Below are 17767 nucleotides of genomic sequence, written 5' to 3'. Positions count from 1 at the left end.
ATCGCCATTCTAGCGACTTAACACTGGACACGTGGTCCAATTAAATACTTAAATATTTTGGGGTATTACAGGCCAGCATGCAGTAAAATCCATATTTCCACAAGGGCGGTGGGCATGATTATACTGCACCTGAATATATTAGAACAGGTATGTCTTTGGTTTGGTATATTTCTGTACTCCACATATGGGCATTTCTTGTCTTGTTTAAAGAATAGAATAATCCAAATAGTCTTCCATATTGTGCAATTACGAGATGTTGCCCGAAACTTTTTAACTCCAATGTTTTGGAGTTTCATTTCATTTTTGAAAATGCTTATAAAACTCTAAAACTCTCTAGATATAACATATTCCTGTGAAGTATGTCAATTCATTTCGGTATTTTCTGTTTGTATGTCTTTGTTTCTGTGCTACGTAGATAACGATTAAGGTTTCATGCTAGTTTCATACTCTATTTCCTTCTCACATACTTTATTTTCTTCTCTCATAGGTCATCTTAATAAAAAGTGTGATGTATACAGTTTTGGGATTGTTCTCTTCGAAATGATCTCTGGCAGGCGAGCTATGCAGAGATACCGGCTACCCGAACATTTAGCCACTTGGGCAAGGGACGTCCGTGGACGCAAGGACGTGTTTTCCCAAATTGTAAATCCTGCCATTTTAGGCCAGCATGCCACAAAGAATGTGATAAAAGTTACTAAACTTACATTAAAATGTGTTTCAGAGGAACCAGAGCTCAGGCCAGATATCGAAGAAGTCGTCAGAGTCTTGGAAGAAGTTCAGGACTTCCATGGTAGAGAGAGAAGCAGAAGCTCTAAACCTTACAAATTAAGCAATAATTCCACAGGTGACAAGGCAAATGAAGTTTTTGAATTCGAGTTTCATCCACATGGGCCATCTTCTTCTCCTGTTTCTATATAATATCTGCAGAACATATGTGATACATGCTTTAGTATATAAAGGGATACAAGAATCCATTTGGATCGGTGTACACTCGAAATGAATGTGAATTTGAATTCGTGTTTCAAGTGAACATTATAAACACGAATGTTGATCATCTATCAAAAAAACTAACAGGAAAATCAGATATTCCATTTCCTTGAGCTATATTGCACGGAAATTTTCCAAATACTATATTCTGGCGAGTTATTCTTTGAAAATGTTGCTTTGCTATTTTTCGTTTCGATGTTTTTCATTTCAGGTTTTATTATTTAGTTTTCGTGATACATATATAGTGCATGAGCATTGCAGAAGCATGGGGTATCTTATTACATTACTCGGATATTAAACTCCTTGGGTCACTCAAGTCTCAGGAAATCTCAAAAAAGTCACTAAAGTCAATTTTCTTACAAAATGGTCACTGAACTATACATTTTACTACAAAAGGGTTCACCCATATAAAACGACGTAAAAACCTAACATTTTTGCTTACGTGGCAAGCCAAAATTACAAAAAGGAACATAATTCAATGACCTTTTTGTAATAAAAGGAATGATACAATGATTTTTTTGTAGTTCACAAAAAGTTTAGTGTTTTTTTCATAACAATAGAAATATTTTTGTAATAAAATGTATAGTTCAATGACCACTTTGTAAGAAAATTGACTTTAGTGACCTTTTTAAAATTTCTTGAGACTTGATGACCTGGGAAGTTTAATATCCTACATTACTCAGTAAACAAAACAGTTTGCTGTAATATCACCTTGATAGATGAGGGGACTGATAAATTGTTTTTGTACTCATAATTTGGTATTTTTTTCCTAATACGATAGTTTTAGTTGGTTGCAATGTTTTTGACATTATATATAATTTTTTATAAATCAATTACTATTTTAAAATTTGTTAATTTTTTCATTATTATTTCAAAGTACTACTCATGAAAATATTTTTCTTTATATTTTTTTGGAAATAATTAAATAAAAAACCACAATCTTTACATCTAGTTTCATTTTTTAACAAGATTTTTAAAAGTTGATATATGAAATCACGATTTTTCATTCGTTTTCAATTTATCACGAAAGTAAAACTTGGTGTATTTTTTCTGACTAAAAATTCTTAATCCTGCATACGCTAATTGAAAGAGAATAAGATTTGATGTCGATTTTATAATTTGTGTATTTTTTTGATGGTTTAAAAAAAAACCGCTGGATTTTAATTCGGTGATGGATCTGGAAAAAAAAATTTGTAATTTTATACGTCAACTTTTAAAAATCTTGTTTATAATGAAATTAGGTCTAAAAGTCGTGTTTTGTTATAGAATTAGCCCTATTTTTATGAATTCAAAAGAAAATGGTTATTGATTTCTAATTAACAAATTTAATTTATATGAGATTTATATTTTTTTATTTAAGTAATAATATTTATTTTAAAATGAATTTAACTTTTAAATTTAAATTAAATTAACTGTAAATCAATTTTTATGTTGTATGAAATTTGTATATAAAGACTAAATAATTTGTGATATAATATGTTGATATGATATTCCTAAATAAAATTTCAAGAAATCATAGAATGACCATAGCTGAAAAGTTACATTATTCACATATAGAGAATTTAATTTCAATCAATTTTTTTTACTTAAAAAAAAAATTCAACAAAAGTCCCGACCTTTCAATTTTGTCGATTTTGGCCAAAAACAAATTATTTGGTTTCAATTGTAGCCAACTCTCAATTTGATTGCAATTTGCCTATGTGGAGCCTATGTGACGCTTATGTGGCATGCCAAATATTGAAAGGTCGAGATTTTTGTGAAACCAAATAGTCAATTTTTGGCCAAAATCGACAAAATTGAAAGGTCGGGACTTTTGTGAAACCAAATAATCAGTTTTTGGCCAAAATCGACAAAATTGAAAGGTCAGGATTTTTATGAAACTTTTGTGAAAAATTTGACCTTTTTACAAAATTTGGCCATTAATATTTCGTGCTAGTTTCATCTATCTGCTTCTCACATACTGTATTTCCTTCTCACATAGGTCATCTTAGTAAAAAGTGTGATGTATACAATTTTGGGATTGTTCTCCTCGAAATGATCTCTGGAGGCGAGTTATGGAGAGAAATCGGCCACCCGAAGAACAAAATTTAGGTACTTGGGCAAGGAACCTCCGTGGACGCAAAGACATGTTTTCCCAAATTGTAAATCCTGCCATTTCAGGCAAACATGCGACAACCAATGTGATAAAAGTTGCTCAACTTGCATTAAAATGTGTTTCGGTGGACCTGAAGATCAGGCCAGATATCGAAGAGGTCATCGGAGTCTTGAAAGAAGTTCAGGACTTCTATGGTAGTGAGAGAGGCAGAGGCTCTAAACAGTACAAATTAAGCAATAGTTCTAAATATGGAAGGAAATAAGACAATTGTACTTTGTATTCGAGTTTCGTCCATGTAGGCCAACCTTCTTCTCTTGTTTTTATATAATATCTGCAGAAAAATGTGATACATGTTTTAGTATATAGAGGGATACAAGAATCCAATGGATTGGTGTACAGTCGAAATGAATATGAATATGTATTCGTGTTTCAAGTGAACAATATAAACACGAATATTGACAAATGTTCATCTATCCAAAAAACACTGACCGGAAAATTAGATATTCCATTTGCTTGAGCTATATTGCACGAAAAATCTCCAAATCCTATATTCCGATGAGTTGTTCTTATAAAATGTTGCTTTGCTATTTTCCGTTTCGATGTTTTTCATTTCAGTTTTTATTATTTTGCTTTAATGATAGGTAGTGCATGAGCATTGCAGAAGCATGGGATATCTTATTTCATTACTCAGTAAACAAAATAGTTTGCTGTAATATCATCTTGATAGATGAGGGGACTGATAAATTGCTTTTGTACTCATAATTTGGTATTTTTTTCTAATAAGATAGTATTAGTTGGTTGCAATGTTTTTGACATTATATATAAATTTGTATAAATTAATTACTACCTTAAAATTTCTTAATTTTATTCATTATTATTTTCAAATTACTCATGAAAATATTTTTCTTTATATTTTTTTGGATTAATTAAATAAAAAATCACAATCTTTACATTTAGTTTCATTTTTAAACACTAATTTTAAAAGTTGACATATAAAATCACGATTTTCATTCATTTTCAAATTTATCACAAAAGTAAAACTCTGTGTATTTTTTCTGACCAAAAACTCTTAATCCTGCAATACTCTAATTAAAAGAGAATAAGATTTGATGTCGATTTTATAATTTGGTTATTTTTTGGATGGTATAAAAAAATACCGCTGGATTTTAATTTGGTGATGAATTTGAAAGAAGAAAGTTGTAATTTTATATGCCAATTTTTAAAAATCTTGTTTAAAATGAAATTAGGTATAAAAGTCGTGTTTTGTTATAGAATTAGCCCTATTTTTTATGAATTCAAAAGAAAATGGTCATTGATTTCTAATTAACAAATTTAATTTATATGAGATTTATATTTTTTATTTTAAGCAATAATATTTATTATAAAATGAATTTAAGTTTGTTTAATTTAATTTAAATTAACCGTAAATCAATTTTTATGTTGTATAAAATTTGTATATAAAGATTAAATAATTTTTGATATAATATGTTGATATGATATTCCTAGGCTTAAAGTCTGAAAAACTACTGACCTTTCAAATTTTTTTCAATAGCACCCTCACCTTGTAATTTTTTCAATAGCACTCTATTTTGTATTTTTGGCTTTCAATAACACTTTAAATTAAAAAAATTAGATGATTTGATTACTATAAAGATAAAAATTTTCAAAAAAACTAAATTTAAAGGTGAAATCATACTTTTTTCTACTTAGACACTTTTAAACAAGTCCTTTAACTTAAAAAAAATTTCAAATAAGTCATCGATAAATGAGCTTAATTTGATGATTTATGATGCTATTGAAAGTCAAAAATACAAAATAGGGTAAAATTGACTGTTTTACAAGGTCGGGGTGCTATTAAAAGCCAAAAATACGAAATAAGATGCTATTGAAGAAATTATAAGGTGAGGGTGCAATTGAAAAAAATTGAAAGGTCGGTAGTTTTTCAGACCTTAAGCCATATTCCTAAATAAAATTTCAAGAAATCATAGAATGACCATAGCTGAAAAGTTACATTATTCACATATAGAGAATTCAATTTTAATCAATTTTTTACTTTTTTTTTTTGATAAATGATAGGTGTATTAGCTCATCCACAAATTGTGAATGGCAAAAGAGCCAAAACAAACAAACTAGGAGTTATTACAGAAGAAATCTATACATCGAAAGACACCGTTTCCAGAAAACGGAAAATCATGAAAATGAACTCTATAGAAATCTACCGCTTTGCAAATACTTAAGAAGACTAAGGAGTGAACGTCTTCCATCTCGTCCTGAAAAACCCGTCTATTCCTCGCTTTCCACAAATTCCAAGTACCAAAAAACCAAAATAGCTTCCAAAGATTCCGATATCTTCCCGCCGATAAAGAGATCCACTGAGTATAAAAATCTTGTAATGATAAAGGAGTGACCCATATAACATTACATTTATTGAGAAGCAGTGACCAAAACCTCCATGCAAAGCTACAATGTAAGACTATGTGGATGTTTGATTCGACCTTCGCACAATAGGAGCAAGCCAATTGATTATAATTCAAAACTCCTCTCCGAACTAAAGCATCATTCGATGAAATTCTGTCGCGAGCCAACAGCCAAATAAAGAACTGAATGCGTGGAGGCAGTTTTTCTTTCCAAATTCTGATTGCCAAGAAACAAAACTGATAATGGTTTTTAGCTGAAGTCTGAAACCATTGATCCCTCATAATTTTTTACTTAAAAGAAACAATTACAACTTACCTTAATTATTATTTCATTTCCTTTTTTATATATTTTACTTAACCTTACGAGGAATTAGAATTTTAATCCTAATCCTAATCCTAATCCTAATCCATTTCTGAATTCTAATTTTGTTTTAAATGAATCCTAATCCAAATCCTTTTCTGAATCCTAATCTTTTTTGGAAGTTATTTTGTTTTATTTGTAGACTATAAATACACTACATTTTTAAATTATTGGTGGTAATCTCACATACTTTAATTTTTTCCGATCAAATTTCTGTCATAAAGAAACCCTAGTTCTACGTTCTGCCTCGACGTAATTACATCAGTACCGGCGCTAATCAGGTATTAATCTCTGATTTGCTAATTCCCATTATTATTTTGCTGTCTCCGTTGATTTTATATCGACGGTATTTAATTTGAGATTTGAAAAAAAAAATTGCGTTTAAAGCAGAGATTGAATTTTGTCCCTTCAGTCATATTGATTTTAATTCGTAATTGTTCCAATGATTAATATTTTTGTGATTTTAACAGATGTAATTGTTTCGATGATTGATTTTCTAATGTTTTGTCTGTTTTTCTAATTCGGCAGATATAATTAGCGATGGACTATGTGAAGTGTAAATCCAGGAAGGAGGAGACGATAAGGAGCCACCGTGAGCGCGATACGCGGGAGAGGAAGAAGAGATACCATGGAAGCCGCGGTTCTGGTAGAGAGAAAGGTAGTGATTATGATTATGATTATGATTATGACGATGCTGTTATTGCTATTGCTGAATATGTGAATGAAATACAGAAGGAGAAAGAGAAGCTAAGGGATAGAAGGTGCTTGGGCGATGAAAGAGAAAGGAGTAAGGGCAGGAAGAGAGAACGGGAAGATACGGTGGAGAAAGGAGACGAAGATTTGGGGAAGAAGGGGCGTGAGAGGGAGAGACGTAGGGAGATGGAGAAAAGAGAACGTGAGCAGGAGAAGGAGAACCATAGAGAGCTTAGAAGCGATGATAATGGTGAAGATGATTCTAGGGAGAATGACAAAAAACGTCATAAGAGAGATGAGGACGACTACAGGGAGAGAACTTGTGTGCAGAGCAGTAAAGAGAAGAAAACCCGAGAGGATGACTCTGCTAACAAAGAGAAGAAAACCCGAGAGGAATTGGAGGATAAACAGAAAAAATTGGATGAAGAAATGGAGAAGAGGAGAAGACGAGTACAGGAGTGGCAAGAGCTGAAGAGAAAAAAAGAAGAATCTGAGAAAGAAAAACATGGGGAAGTATTAAATAATGATGAACCACAGGCAGGTAAAACTTGGACTCTCGAAGGAGATTCTGATGATGAAGAAGCTGGAACTTCAATTAGTCCTAATGATGCTATGGAGGATGACGATATTATTGATTCATTAGATGCTTACATAAAGTCCATCTTACCAGAAGTCGAGAAGCTAAGTAATGGAATGAAGCTGAAGAAAGGCTCTGAGAAATCACTGGGGAGAATAATTGCTGGTGAGGATTCTGATTCAGAGTCAGATAATGGTAACACTGAAAATAGTGAAAGCAACTTAGTTGAGAAAGATGATGATGAAGTCATAAAGAGGGTCAAGAAAACAAAACTTGAAAAGTTGTCTGTTGTTGATCACTCAAAGATTGATTATAGACCATTTCGTAAAAATTTCTATAAAGAAATGAAGGCGATATCAAGGATGACTTCTGAAGAGGTTGCTACTTATAGAAAAGAGTTAGAGTTGAAAGTACATGGCAAAGATGTTCCAAATCCAGTTAAAACATGGAACCAACTTGGATTGATAACTAAGATTTTGAAGACAATTAAGAAACTTAATTATGAGAAGCCTATGGCAGTTCAAACTCAGGCACTGCCAATTATAATGAGTGGGAGAGACTGCATAGGGATTGCAAAGACTGGCTCTGGCAAAACCCTCGCTTTTGTGATTCCAATGCTGAGGCATATCGTTAACCAGCCACCTGTGGAAGATGGAGATGGGCCGATTGGACTTATAATGGCACCAACCAGAGAGCTTGTTCAACAGATACATAGTGACATAAGGAAGTTTTCCAAGGCGCTGGGAATTAGATGTGTACCAGTGTATGGAGGTTCTGGTGTTGCTCAACAGATCAGCGATTTAAAGCGGGGAACTGAGATTGTTGTCTGTACCCCAGGTAGGATGATAGACATACTTTGCACTAGTGGGGGCAAAATTACAAATCTTCGAAGAGTGTCATATCTTGTTATGGACGAAGCTGATCGCATGTTTGATATGGGTTTTGAACCTCAAATCACCAGAATTGTACAAAATATTCGACCGGATCGTCAAACTGTACTCTTTTCTGCAACTTTCCCTCGGCAGGTTGAGATTTTAGCTCGTAAAGTATTGAACAAGCCTGTGGAATTCCAGGTTGGTGGGAGGAGCGTTGTGAACAAGGACATTACCCAGTTGGTTGAGTTAAGGCCAGAAACTGAGAGGTTCTCGAGACTGTTAGAGCTACTTAAAGAGTGGTCTGTGAAGGGTAAGATTTTGATATTCGCTCAGACACAGGAGAAATGCAATTTGCTACATAGGGATTTGTTAAAGCATGGCTTTAAATGCCTTCTTTTTCATGGTGCTAGGGATCAAATGGATCGCGAGTCAGCAATTTCCAACTTTAAGATGAACGTCTGCAATGTGATGACTGCCACGAGTATTGCTGCCCGAGGTTTGGATGTGAAGGAGCTTGAACTGGTGATTAACTTTGATGTTCCAAACCACTACGAGGATTATGTTCATCGTGTTGGTCGAACTGGGCGAGCTGGTCGCAAAGGTTGTGCAATCACTTTTATTTCTGAGGACGATGCCAGATATGCGCCAGATCTTGTAAAAGCATTACAACTCTCTGAGCAAGTTGTTCCGCAAGACCTGAAAGCTCTTGCTGATGGTTTTATGGCAAAAGTTAATCAGGGACTTGAGCAAGCCCATGGAACCGGTTATGGCGGAAGTGGTTTTAAATTCAATGAAGAGGAGGATGAAAAGATGATAGCAGCAAGGAGAGCACAACTAAAGGAATATGGCTATGACGAAGAGAAGCCCGATTCAGAAGATGAAGATGACAGTTTGGTCCGTGAGACAGGTGGTGGTGATGTTTCACAGCATAATAATAATGCCCTTGCTTCCTCTGCTTCCATAGCAACACCAACAATTAATATCACACCTGGAGCTGTAGCTAAGGCAGTTGCTGCTTCCATCAACTTACATCATAACATTGCAAAGATTCTTGCTGATGCCATGCCTGAACGTTATGAAGCAGAGCTCGAGATTAATAATTTCCCACAAAATGCTCGGTGGAAGGTTACCCGCAAGGAAACATTGGGTCCGATTTCTGAATGGACTGGTGCTTCCATCACTACCAGGGGACAGTTCTTCCCGCCAGGTCATATTCCAGCTTCTGGGGATCGCAAGCTGTACTTGTTCATCGAGGGTCCTAGTGAAACATCTGTTAAGAGGGCTAAAACAGAGCTTAAATGTGTTTTGGAAGACATCGCGAACCAGGCATTATCACTTCCTGGAAAATACTCCCTATAAGTGTAAGTTATGCCGCTGTTTCTGTACAGAACATGATCAGTAGCTTTAGTGGTTTTCTCTTACTTTGTATGCAAATAATTGATGCCCTTAATTTTTAATTGGTTTGAATATTTCTCTCACTTTTTACGAATGCTTTTGGGTTGTTTATTTTTGTGCGTTGTTAGAGCTATTTAATTGTTTGCTTTTGCTTGTTAGTTAATTATCTTGTCAGTTTTCTTCCATCTTCCCCTTATAATTTTTTTCTTTTTCCTGGCTTTTATGTTGTTTGCTGTTTCTCCAATGGGGACCAAGGGATGATTTTGGGATATGCTCGCATGTTCAATACACTCTCTGCTACAGTAGCGGTTGGGATATGCTCGAACACAATAGATTGCAACTTTTAGCTGATGGCAACTTGAAAGTTTGTCTCTTGGGACCTTGAGAGGTGAACAAGCTCTTTGTGCATTATTTACGTTTTCTATTTGGCATGTTTTAGCACACTTTGATCTCTTTTAAGTTACTCAACTTATGTAATTTGTCATTTCTTATAAGCTAATATACTCCTAGGATATTTAAAATCCTGTGTTTTCCCATCAAAAATACGTTGGGTATCATATTTTAGGATAGATGGTTTATGTTCCCATTTTCTCTACATGTACATAAGTGTAATTTAGCCTCCAGGTAGCCTAGGATCCAACTTTTTCTGGTTCCTGGTTGGACCTGATTTAGATTTATGAATTTTATCAGCTGCCTGTTGCTGTGTCACAGCAGCATGTCATTCAAAATGCTTGAATTTTTTCTTCTTGCCAAAAGTTGCAACTGTATTTTTCAACTCTTCATGAAAATTTTGGCATAACATTTCAGTCTGTATTTTGAGGCTCAGTTGATCTTCTTGTTGGCTTTTTACGGAAATAACTACTTCCAATTTTTCTCGAAGAAGCCGAGTTTTATTTCCTGAAAGTGTCTCTATTATTTTCTGTTAATGATGTTTATTATATTTTTTTCAGGGTCCGAAATTGGTAATGCCTGCGACTGTGAGGTATGGCATTACTCAATTAGCTATGTTATTGTCTACTACTACGGCTGCTATTTTTCTGTAGTGAGCTCCTAAATGTACGTTATGATAGTCGATGCTTAGATAGCCTTTTCTCTCTTGTTTGTTATTTACTTGTATAAAACAAAGTGAAAGAGGCTTTAAGGCTTTATATGGTGCTGTATTTTCTAACAATTGTGTACCTGTTAAGTTGGATGAACAACTGAGAGAAGGTGTTCGATTAACCACTGCGTTCTATGCCCTAGGATTTGAGATGGTTGTAATTAAAAGTCGATTGAAGGTGATATCGATGCTTCTGGTATGTGGAATTGTATGTCCCGTTTATCTTTAAGCACAAAAATCCATAAATGGTAGCTTGAAGAATTAGTATTAATTGTTCATGTTTTTTTATTTTTATTGGATTCGTTTTAAGAACTTGTTCTGTTAAGGAGACTTAATTTTTTCCTTGATTTGTTTTGGAGAGTTCAACGCACATATTGTTATTTTAACCTTTCTCATTACAATGATTAGAAAAGAAAATTATCAAGTCGTTTCTCAAGTTTAGTTGATTTTTTTAGGTGTTTTTCTCGAAAGACCCTTCTGCTACATCACGACCTTACTGCTGCCCAACGTTTTCCTGCTTTCAGGCGTTATCTCTATTGCTTGCGATAGTATTGCGAGCATTGAGTTCCTCGTACCTCAGGGTCAGGGATTCACTCAGGCATCTGGTTTTGATATTTGTTGATCTTAATTGAAAATTGATTGTGTTACTGAAAGTAAATTATTCGGTGAACTTATTGTTGGGAATAGAAAAAATGAATTCTCAATAGGCAATCAAAATATTGTCATCCCATTGTGGAACTATGCTAAATATTGAACCTTTGAAGGCTATATAACATCAATTCATTTTAGGTCAATTTATTATGAACAAAAGTGACCCTAAAATTAAGATGAAATTCATTTTAAAGTTCATGTACTATATCTCTTGAATATTAATGTCGTTATTTAGGCGGAACTTTACTTGTATGAGTATAGACATGGCGATGCAAAAACACGATAAATTATATAATATACACACACACACACACACACACAATAAAAGCAAATAATACTCATGATTAATTTCTCTATAAATAACATAAAAAGTTCAAAAGAAGTTTAATGTATTGAAATAATTAACTCTAATAACACTTAAACACTCCCGTCGTGTCCTCTATTATGTCCCCGCGTATCCCCTCCTTTCAATTATAAAAACCGTCCAGCACTTATATAGAAACAAAAAAAAGAAGGTGGCTTACATGGAACTATTGCTTAAATTGTAATGCTCACATCCTCTGTCCTCTCACTTCTACTATGGAAGCCCTGAGCTTCTTCCAATACTCCAACAACTTCTTCCATATCTGGCCTGAGCCTCGGGTCCAGGGAAACACATTTTAACGCAAGCTGAGCAACTTTTATCGCATTGCTTATTGCATGCTGACCTGAAATGGCAGGATTTAATAGTTGGGAAAACTTGTCCTTGCGTCCACTGAGGTTCCTTGCCCAAATGCCTAGATTTACTTCTTCCGGTGGCCTGTTACACTCTATAACTCGCCTGCCAGAAATTATTTCAAGGAGAACGATCCCAAAACTGTATACATCGCCCTTTTTAGTAAGATGACCTATGTGAGAAGGAAATAGAGTATGTGAGATAGAAAGAGTATGAAACTAGTTATGAAGTTTCATAGACATCTCCACAAGCGGAAATGAAAATCCAAAAGATGGGTGTCGAAAATTTAACAGCAGATTCGTAAGATAATGTGGAATCTTGGATTATTTTTGCTCTTTAAACAATACAGAAAATTGTCCATATGTTAAATACAACCATATAGCAAACCAAAAAAATACCTGTACTAGCACATTCAGGTGCGGCATAGAACTCATTGCCCAAGGCCCTTGTGGAAACGTAGCTTTTATTGCCCGTTGGCCCATCTCTGGCCAACCCGAAACCAGAGAGTTTGACATTATAATTCTGTAGTTTTAAAAAGAGAAATATATGTAACTAGATTTAGTAACAATGAGACTCCACATAAACCAGATTCAACAACTAAACAATTGCACTTGCTGCATCGAGCAGGATAGTAGTAGATTTTATGTCTCGATGCATCGCATAAACCTTTTGATGAAGAAATGCTAGACCCTTAGCAGCACCGAGAGCAACTTTTATTCGGAGATCCCAAGATAGTACTTGAATGTCGGAATCCCCTGCTTCTACAATACATATTTGATGTCACAAGAAAACTGGCACGTAAAGATTTAAAACAGAAAAACAACAGAAAAGATGCAAAAATGACCCTAATGTTTAGGCTGCATTCGTTTAAGACATTAATAATGTTGTCCGCGCAGAAAAGACCTTAACATTTTCAAAAGTAATTAATGGTACGTTATGATTTAAAATAGAATAGTAATGAAGATATCGAAATTACTCACCGATGGATATATGATTCTCCAAGCTTCCATTAGGCATAAACTCATAGACCAGAAGCCGATGGTCATCCTCTATGCAGTAACCGATCAATTTCACAAGATTTGGATGACAAAGTTGCCCCAGGTATTTGATTTCTGTCTTTTTTCCAAGAACCACAAAAAATATGTCAACCATACTCTTTTAGAAAGTATCACTTTGATGTAATAATATCTATTGATGCAACGATTTGATGTAATTTCAACAAGAGCATGCTCGAGAATATATAAACATACTTACCAACCATTCTTGTTGACCTTGGCTACCGTCCCGGTTAAGGGTCTTTATGGCAATAGCTGTACCGGTCTCACGCCTAGCAGAATCAGCATGTAATGGATGCTCCTCTATCCACCCTTTGTAGACCAAGCCAAAACTACCTTCACCGATTATCGCATTGTAACTGAAGTTACTAGTAGCTTTATCTAGTGCACTAAAGCTAAAGATCTCCAGATTTGTTGATTGTAGGATCTCACCATCTGAAGAATCTATTGCAGATGATAACTTGGTGATGCCATTGCTATCTTTGTCAACACAATTGCACTATACATGTTAATATGCATATATATAATCACAAAGACATATGTCAATGTGCATTCAGTTGCAGTTCACTTATTCGGTTTGGTTCGATTTCTGCAGTCGTAATGATACTAGTGAAGTGAAGTCATACATTTTGATGTGTGAATCAAAAAATTGTGATCAGTTGGTGATTATAACATTTAAGCCAAGTTTATATAAATCAATCAATATTAAAGAAACAAACTTTAGCCAATAAAGATAAACAAAAGCAAGCAAATGAGAGATAAACATACCATTGTCTGATTTATTCAGCTGTGGTTCCCTGTCTGTACTAAAGCACAAACCCGTAAAGGTTTTGAACAATGTATCAATTAGAAGAAATAAGACCAAGAAAAGAACACTAACCCAGTAAAAGAAAATGAAAGTTCTGTTAAAAAATGTAAACTTTTCCATTCAAAACAAGTTTGACTTGGATTTTGAGTGTATTTTCTTTTTCATGTGACTATTAAAATAAGTGCATGCATTTGGGTACTGTAAATGCTTTGTTAGTTTTGACATTGAAGGAAGTTTTCTTTTGTTTTGGAGGAGCAAATTGAGGGAAGAAGAAGGATCAAAATGCCAATTTTCTGGACTACAGACAGTGTGATTCAAAGGAAATGAAATATGAATAAAGGGTCAATACGGCCCTTAAACTTATATCTTACGATCAAATAAATCTATTTTAATTTTTGAGTCAATTAGACCAAAAACTTTCAAATACATCTCTTCAGTCAACTAGGCTCCCAAATTTGAATTTCAAAATCAAATAAGTCCACATTTAAGGTGTACAAATTTACAATTGATTAACCTAAATTAAAAGAATTTTGTGTCTAATTGGTCTAAGGTCATCTCCAACCCAAATCTCAAATTTTTGTCACCAAATACTACTTAGGTGATTTATCATCAAATTCACTTCAACCCACAATAACCTTTTTCTACATCAAAAAAAAATATTCTTTTTATCTCTAATATTTTAATTATTTTTTTACTTTTACATTTATACACTTTTATCAATTACACCCATAAACTTATTTTTATTACATATTAGTTCAATTAATATATATAATAATAATTATATGTCATAAAATAAATATTATTAAATATTTTTTATTAAATATTTAAATTATTTAAAATTTGATTTTCATTAAATTATTATCTCGTAAAATTATTTATATAATATTTTTATGTTAATTTTAATAATAAAAAAATAAATAATTTTAATATCTCAATATTCTCATGTGTAAAATTATTCTATAATATTAAAAATAAATAATATTCATATATATTTAAGTCTTTAATTATAAATATCTTAAATTAAATAAAAATAAATTACAAGTATCAAAATTATAGTTTAACGATATATTAAAATAATAAATACTAGTAAATAAGTAACTCCAAATAGGGAATCACCTATTTCGATGAAGATGGAATACCCTTATCAGTTAATTTAAATTAGGTGACTTCTTGGAGTTCACTTGTCACCTAATTTAAATTAGGTGACAAGGGTTGGAGATTTCCTAGTGGACTTATTTGACTATAAAAATATAAATTTTAAGTGTAATTGACCAAAAAAATTAAAATAGATTTGTTTGATTTCGAGATATAAATGTAAGAGCCACGTTAAAGATCTCTAATTTTTTTCAATGGGTTTTATTTTAACGTCTGAACTCCTATTTTGTGCCGGTAGAAGGTCAATTTTGCTTCCTGTACCTGGTATAAAAGTTCCATTAAAATTAAATTTATGGCTTTGTAAAAAAAAACTCACCTGAGCATTTTGACTAGTTTTATCCTTACAAATGAGATGTTAAAAAACAATTGAAGCATTTTATACATATTAAAACTAATGTGACATAAAATTATAAAATTGAAGCATTTTATACTTATTCCTTGACAGTTTGAAGCTCAAGAGTCAAGGAATAAGACGAGATAAAACACTAAGTTCAAGTATTTTTTAAGTCATGAGTTTGGCATTAATAGATCTTTTTAATTCCAAATTTTTTGTACAATATGTAGTCTGAACTATCAAGCTTTTAAATAATTTTATTCTGTACCATTATTGTTTATATTTGTAGTTTTACTAGTCTTAATTTTTAAAAATCAACTATTTTCTATTTGCGTTTGATCAAAATTTGCAAATATCTCCTCCGTCAACAAAATGATATTGGTTATTAAAAGTAAAATTTAATTTGACCACTCACTTTATCATTCTTCTACGCGAAAATTCATAAAATTATAAAATAATTTTTTTAAAACTAGTTCATAATTACGTTTCAAATAATACTTTAATTTTTTTAAAATCAGATCAAAAAAAATAGACAATTATCAAAAAGAAAAAACATAACGTACTGGAGTCAAAATTTACACAGTCAAAGTCTACCCTTAGTTCTGAAAGAAATAGAATTTTCTGCTACTTTATTTATACTTGAATTGAACAATTCAAATTCAAATAAATTAAATTTTCTGCTGCTTTATTCATCCTTTAGAAGCTGTGGTGTGGAAGATTTGAGGCTCATCATGGGATCATGTTTCAGCTCGAAAAGAATCGCATCACAAACTTTTCTTCCCAATTGTATGTTTTTATATTCTTTTTGTTTAATTCTTTACTTTATAGAATTCAGCATTATATTTAGAGGTGTGCAATAGTTTTGTAATTACAGAATTATCATTACCTAACAAATTTGGAATTTTTTTGGTTCGATTTTCGGTTAATTTGATTCAAATATTGTTATGAATTTTGAGAAATTCGGTTCAATTCGACTTCCGTTGTGAAATTTATGAATTCACATAATCAACTGAATTAACCGAATTATATAAATACAATTCTATTTATGTGATTTTTTAGAAATTTAGGTATTTTATAGTTTTTATAGAACTTATCGATCAATTTACCCCCTAAACATATATAATGAGAAATTAGCACCAAAATTATTCTTTTAATTATTATTAATGTTAATAAAATACGGTTATTTAATCAATAAAAATAACTGTTCCGAATGAAATAATTATTTCAGTTCAATTACAATGCAGTTTTACATATACCAATTGCGATTCGATTAAGAAAAAATAGAAAATCTTATTTCATTTAATTCGGTTCAATTTGGTGACCGAATCGACCCATGCACACCTCTAATAATGCCTAATCCAGATGAATTTTATTAATTTTAGATGACCTAAATTATAATTTTGATATCAAATTATGATTCTATGTTGTTGATAGATGGAGTCAACTTTTTAGATGGTGGCAATTCGGACAAAAAGACTTTGTTTCTTATGTTTCCTTCAATTCCTCAAATAAGTGGCCAAATTCTACATTTGCAAAGCTTTTGTTATGAAGAACTAAAAAAAGCCACAAATTTTTTCAATCAGAATTACGAATTTGGTTATAATGATCATGACCGTCCATATCAGAGAGGCATGCTCTTTTCTGCAATACAGGGGTGTTTGATAACCCAACTTATTACTTAAATTAATATATTAAGCACTTAATTAGTTTACATTCCTCTTTTTTCTAAGCTTTCTTCGCCCTCAGGCATTTCTTTCTTCTTCAATTCATTTATTTTCCTACTTTCAGGTTTGATTTCTACCACTTTGTTTTATACTCATTTAATTATTTTTATAATTCATTAATAATTGCATATAAACATTTTTCATTCAATTTCAAAGGAAGAGACGATCCATTGAAAAATGTTTTTATATTTTTCATCTTTTAGCAAAAAAACAAATTATCTTCTATGTTTCTTACCATTTATAAATTTATTTGTTATAACCATCAATCAATCGGCTACCATTTTGTGAAGATTTTCTTATCAAAGTTAAAAATTGATAATACTGTAACTGCTAAAATGCAAGAGTAATTAAGTTTTTGAGTTATCATTTATCATTTATCATTTCTTTCAAAAATTGTGCTGAATTAATTTTTTCTAAAAATATTAGGAATTTTATGCTTCACTTTAAATTGAGAAAATCCAAATTGCATCGTAATTTAAGTGATTGTATGTGGTTAAAAACATGAAAACTATTCTTAAATGATTATGATAGTTTTTTTTCCATACTGTATATTCTCATGTTTACTATTTAATTCAGTTTTTTTCAAAATAAACAAACAGAAATCCTTAGTAAGACAGTTATATGAGTGAAAGTAAGAAGATGGTGGAAGGATATGCACAAATTTGTTCAATTGATTGGATTTTACTTAGTGTTCATTTAAAAAATGATCCAATATATCTTGCAACACATAAAATCTCATATATATGCCAAAATAGTTTGTTTTTTTATTTATTATTTTATTAAAAAATTATTTGATATTGTTCTATCTTCAATATTAGATACATCT

At 32.2% G+C, this 17767-nt stretch overlaps 4 protein-coding genes across 10 annotated transcripts in view; 2 read left to right on the top strand and 2 right to left on the bottom strand.

The window, feature by feature from the left end:
* Nucleotides 1-11247, top strand: part of LOC126660433 (DEAD-box ATP-dependent RNA helicase 42-like) — a 63588-nt gene extending 52341 nt beyond the window's left edge. Inside the window, exons 4-5 of one of the 4 annotated variants that reach the window (XM_056103933.1) lie at nt 10351-10382; nt 11024-11247. The gene's annotated coding sequence lies outside the window, so the exon portion shown is untranslated. Of the gene's footprint in view, nt 1-10350; nt 10622-10642; nt 10679-10954 lie in introns of those variants that run through there. The other 3 variants (XM_056103931.1, XM_056103932.1, XM_056103929.1) reach the window with 3 other exon arrangements.
* Nucleotides 5057-5781, bottom strand: LOC130014976 (uncharacterized). Its single transcript, XM_056104180.1, has 2 exons — nt 5213-5781; nt 5057-5081 (listed from the first exon to the last, which is right to left on the bottom strand). The coding sequence occupies exons 1-2, from the start codon at nt 5779-5781 to the stop codon at nt 5057-5059; spliced, it is 594 nt and encodes a 197-aa protein (XP_055960155.1).
* Nucleotides 5921-11247, top strand: LOC130014568 (DEAD-box ATP-dependent RNA helicase 42-like). 4 transcript variants are annotated; one of them, XM_056103928.1, is made up of 5 exons: nt 6023-6141; nt 6389-6518; nt 6593-9788; nt 10351-10382; nt 11024-11247. In XM_056103928.1, exons 2-3 carry the CDS (start codon nt 6489-6491, stop codon nt 9362-9364), a joined length of 2802 nt encoding a protein of 933 aa, XP_055959903.1. In that variant the 5' UTR covers nt 6023-6141; nt 6389-6488; the 3' UTR covers nt 9365-9788; nt 10351-10382; nt 11024-11247. The 4 variants fall into 4 exon arrangements, with proteins under 4 accessions (XP_050209898.1, XP_055959903.1, XP_055959901.1 ...); XM_056103926.1 differs by having other exon boundaries at nt 10955-11247; XM_056103927.1 differs by lacking the exon at nt 11024-11247 and adding an exon at nt 10643-10678.
* A 225-nt stretch (nt 11248-11472) lies between these two features.
* LOC126662027 (probable serine/threonine-protein kinase PBL11) lies at nt 11473-15207 on the bottom strand. The gene is made up of 8 exons (XM_056104179.1): nt 15200-15207; nt 13928-14026; nt 13689-13795; nt 13120-13400; nt 12846-12981; nt 12481-12626; nt 12264-12387; nt 11473-12037 (listed from the first exon to the last, which is right to left on the bottom strand). Exons 1-8 carry the CDS (start codon nt 15205-15207, stop codon nt 11688-11690), a joined length of 1251 nt encoding a protein of 416 aa, XP_055960154.1. The 3' UTR covers nt 11473-11687.
* Nucleotides 15208-17767: the final 2560 nt, after the last annotated feature.

This window comes from Mercurialis annua, linkage group LG8 (genome assembly GCF_937616625.2).
Source record: "Mercurialis annua linkage group LG8, ddMerAnnu1.2, whole genome shotgun sequence".
NCBI classification, from domain to species: domain Eukaryota; kingdom Viridiplantae; phylum Streptophyta; class Magnoliopsida; order Malpighiales; family Euphorbiaceae; genus Mercurialis; species Mercurialis annua.
Note: the sequence above shows the minus strand (reverse complement) of the source record. Positions and strands in the feature narration are given on the sequence as shown.

Excerpts from the sequence above, each read along its gene's own strand:
- LOC130014976 (XM_056104180.1), bottom strand. The coding sequence starts at position 5,781 with ATGAGGGATCAATGGTTTCAGACTTCAGCTAAAAACCATTATCAGTTT. Across the intron at positions 5,082-5,212 it reads TTCTTCTGTAATAACTCCTA|CTATGGTCATTCTATGATTT; the intron begins GTTTGTTTGTTT and ends GTAACTTTTCAG.
- LOC130014568 (XM_056103928.1), top strand. The coding sequence starts at position 6,489 with ATGGAAGCCGCGGTTCTGGTAGAGAGAAAG. Across the intron at positions 6,519-6,592 it reads CGGTTCTGGTAGAGAGAAAG|AAGGAGAAAGAGAAGCTAAG; the intron begins GTAGTGATTATG and ends AATGAAATACAG.
- LOC126662027 (XM_056104179.1), bottom strand. Across the intron at positions 12,982-13,119 it reads AAGGTCAACAAGAATGGTTG|ACAGAAATCAAATACCTGGG; the intron begins GTAAGTATGTTT and ends CTTGGAAAAAAG. Across the intron at positions 12,388-12,480 it reads CTACTATCCTGCTCGATGCA|AATTATAATGTCAAACTCTC; the intron begins GCAAGTGCAATT and ends TTAAAACTACAG.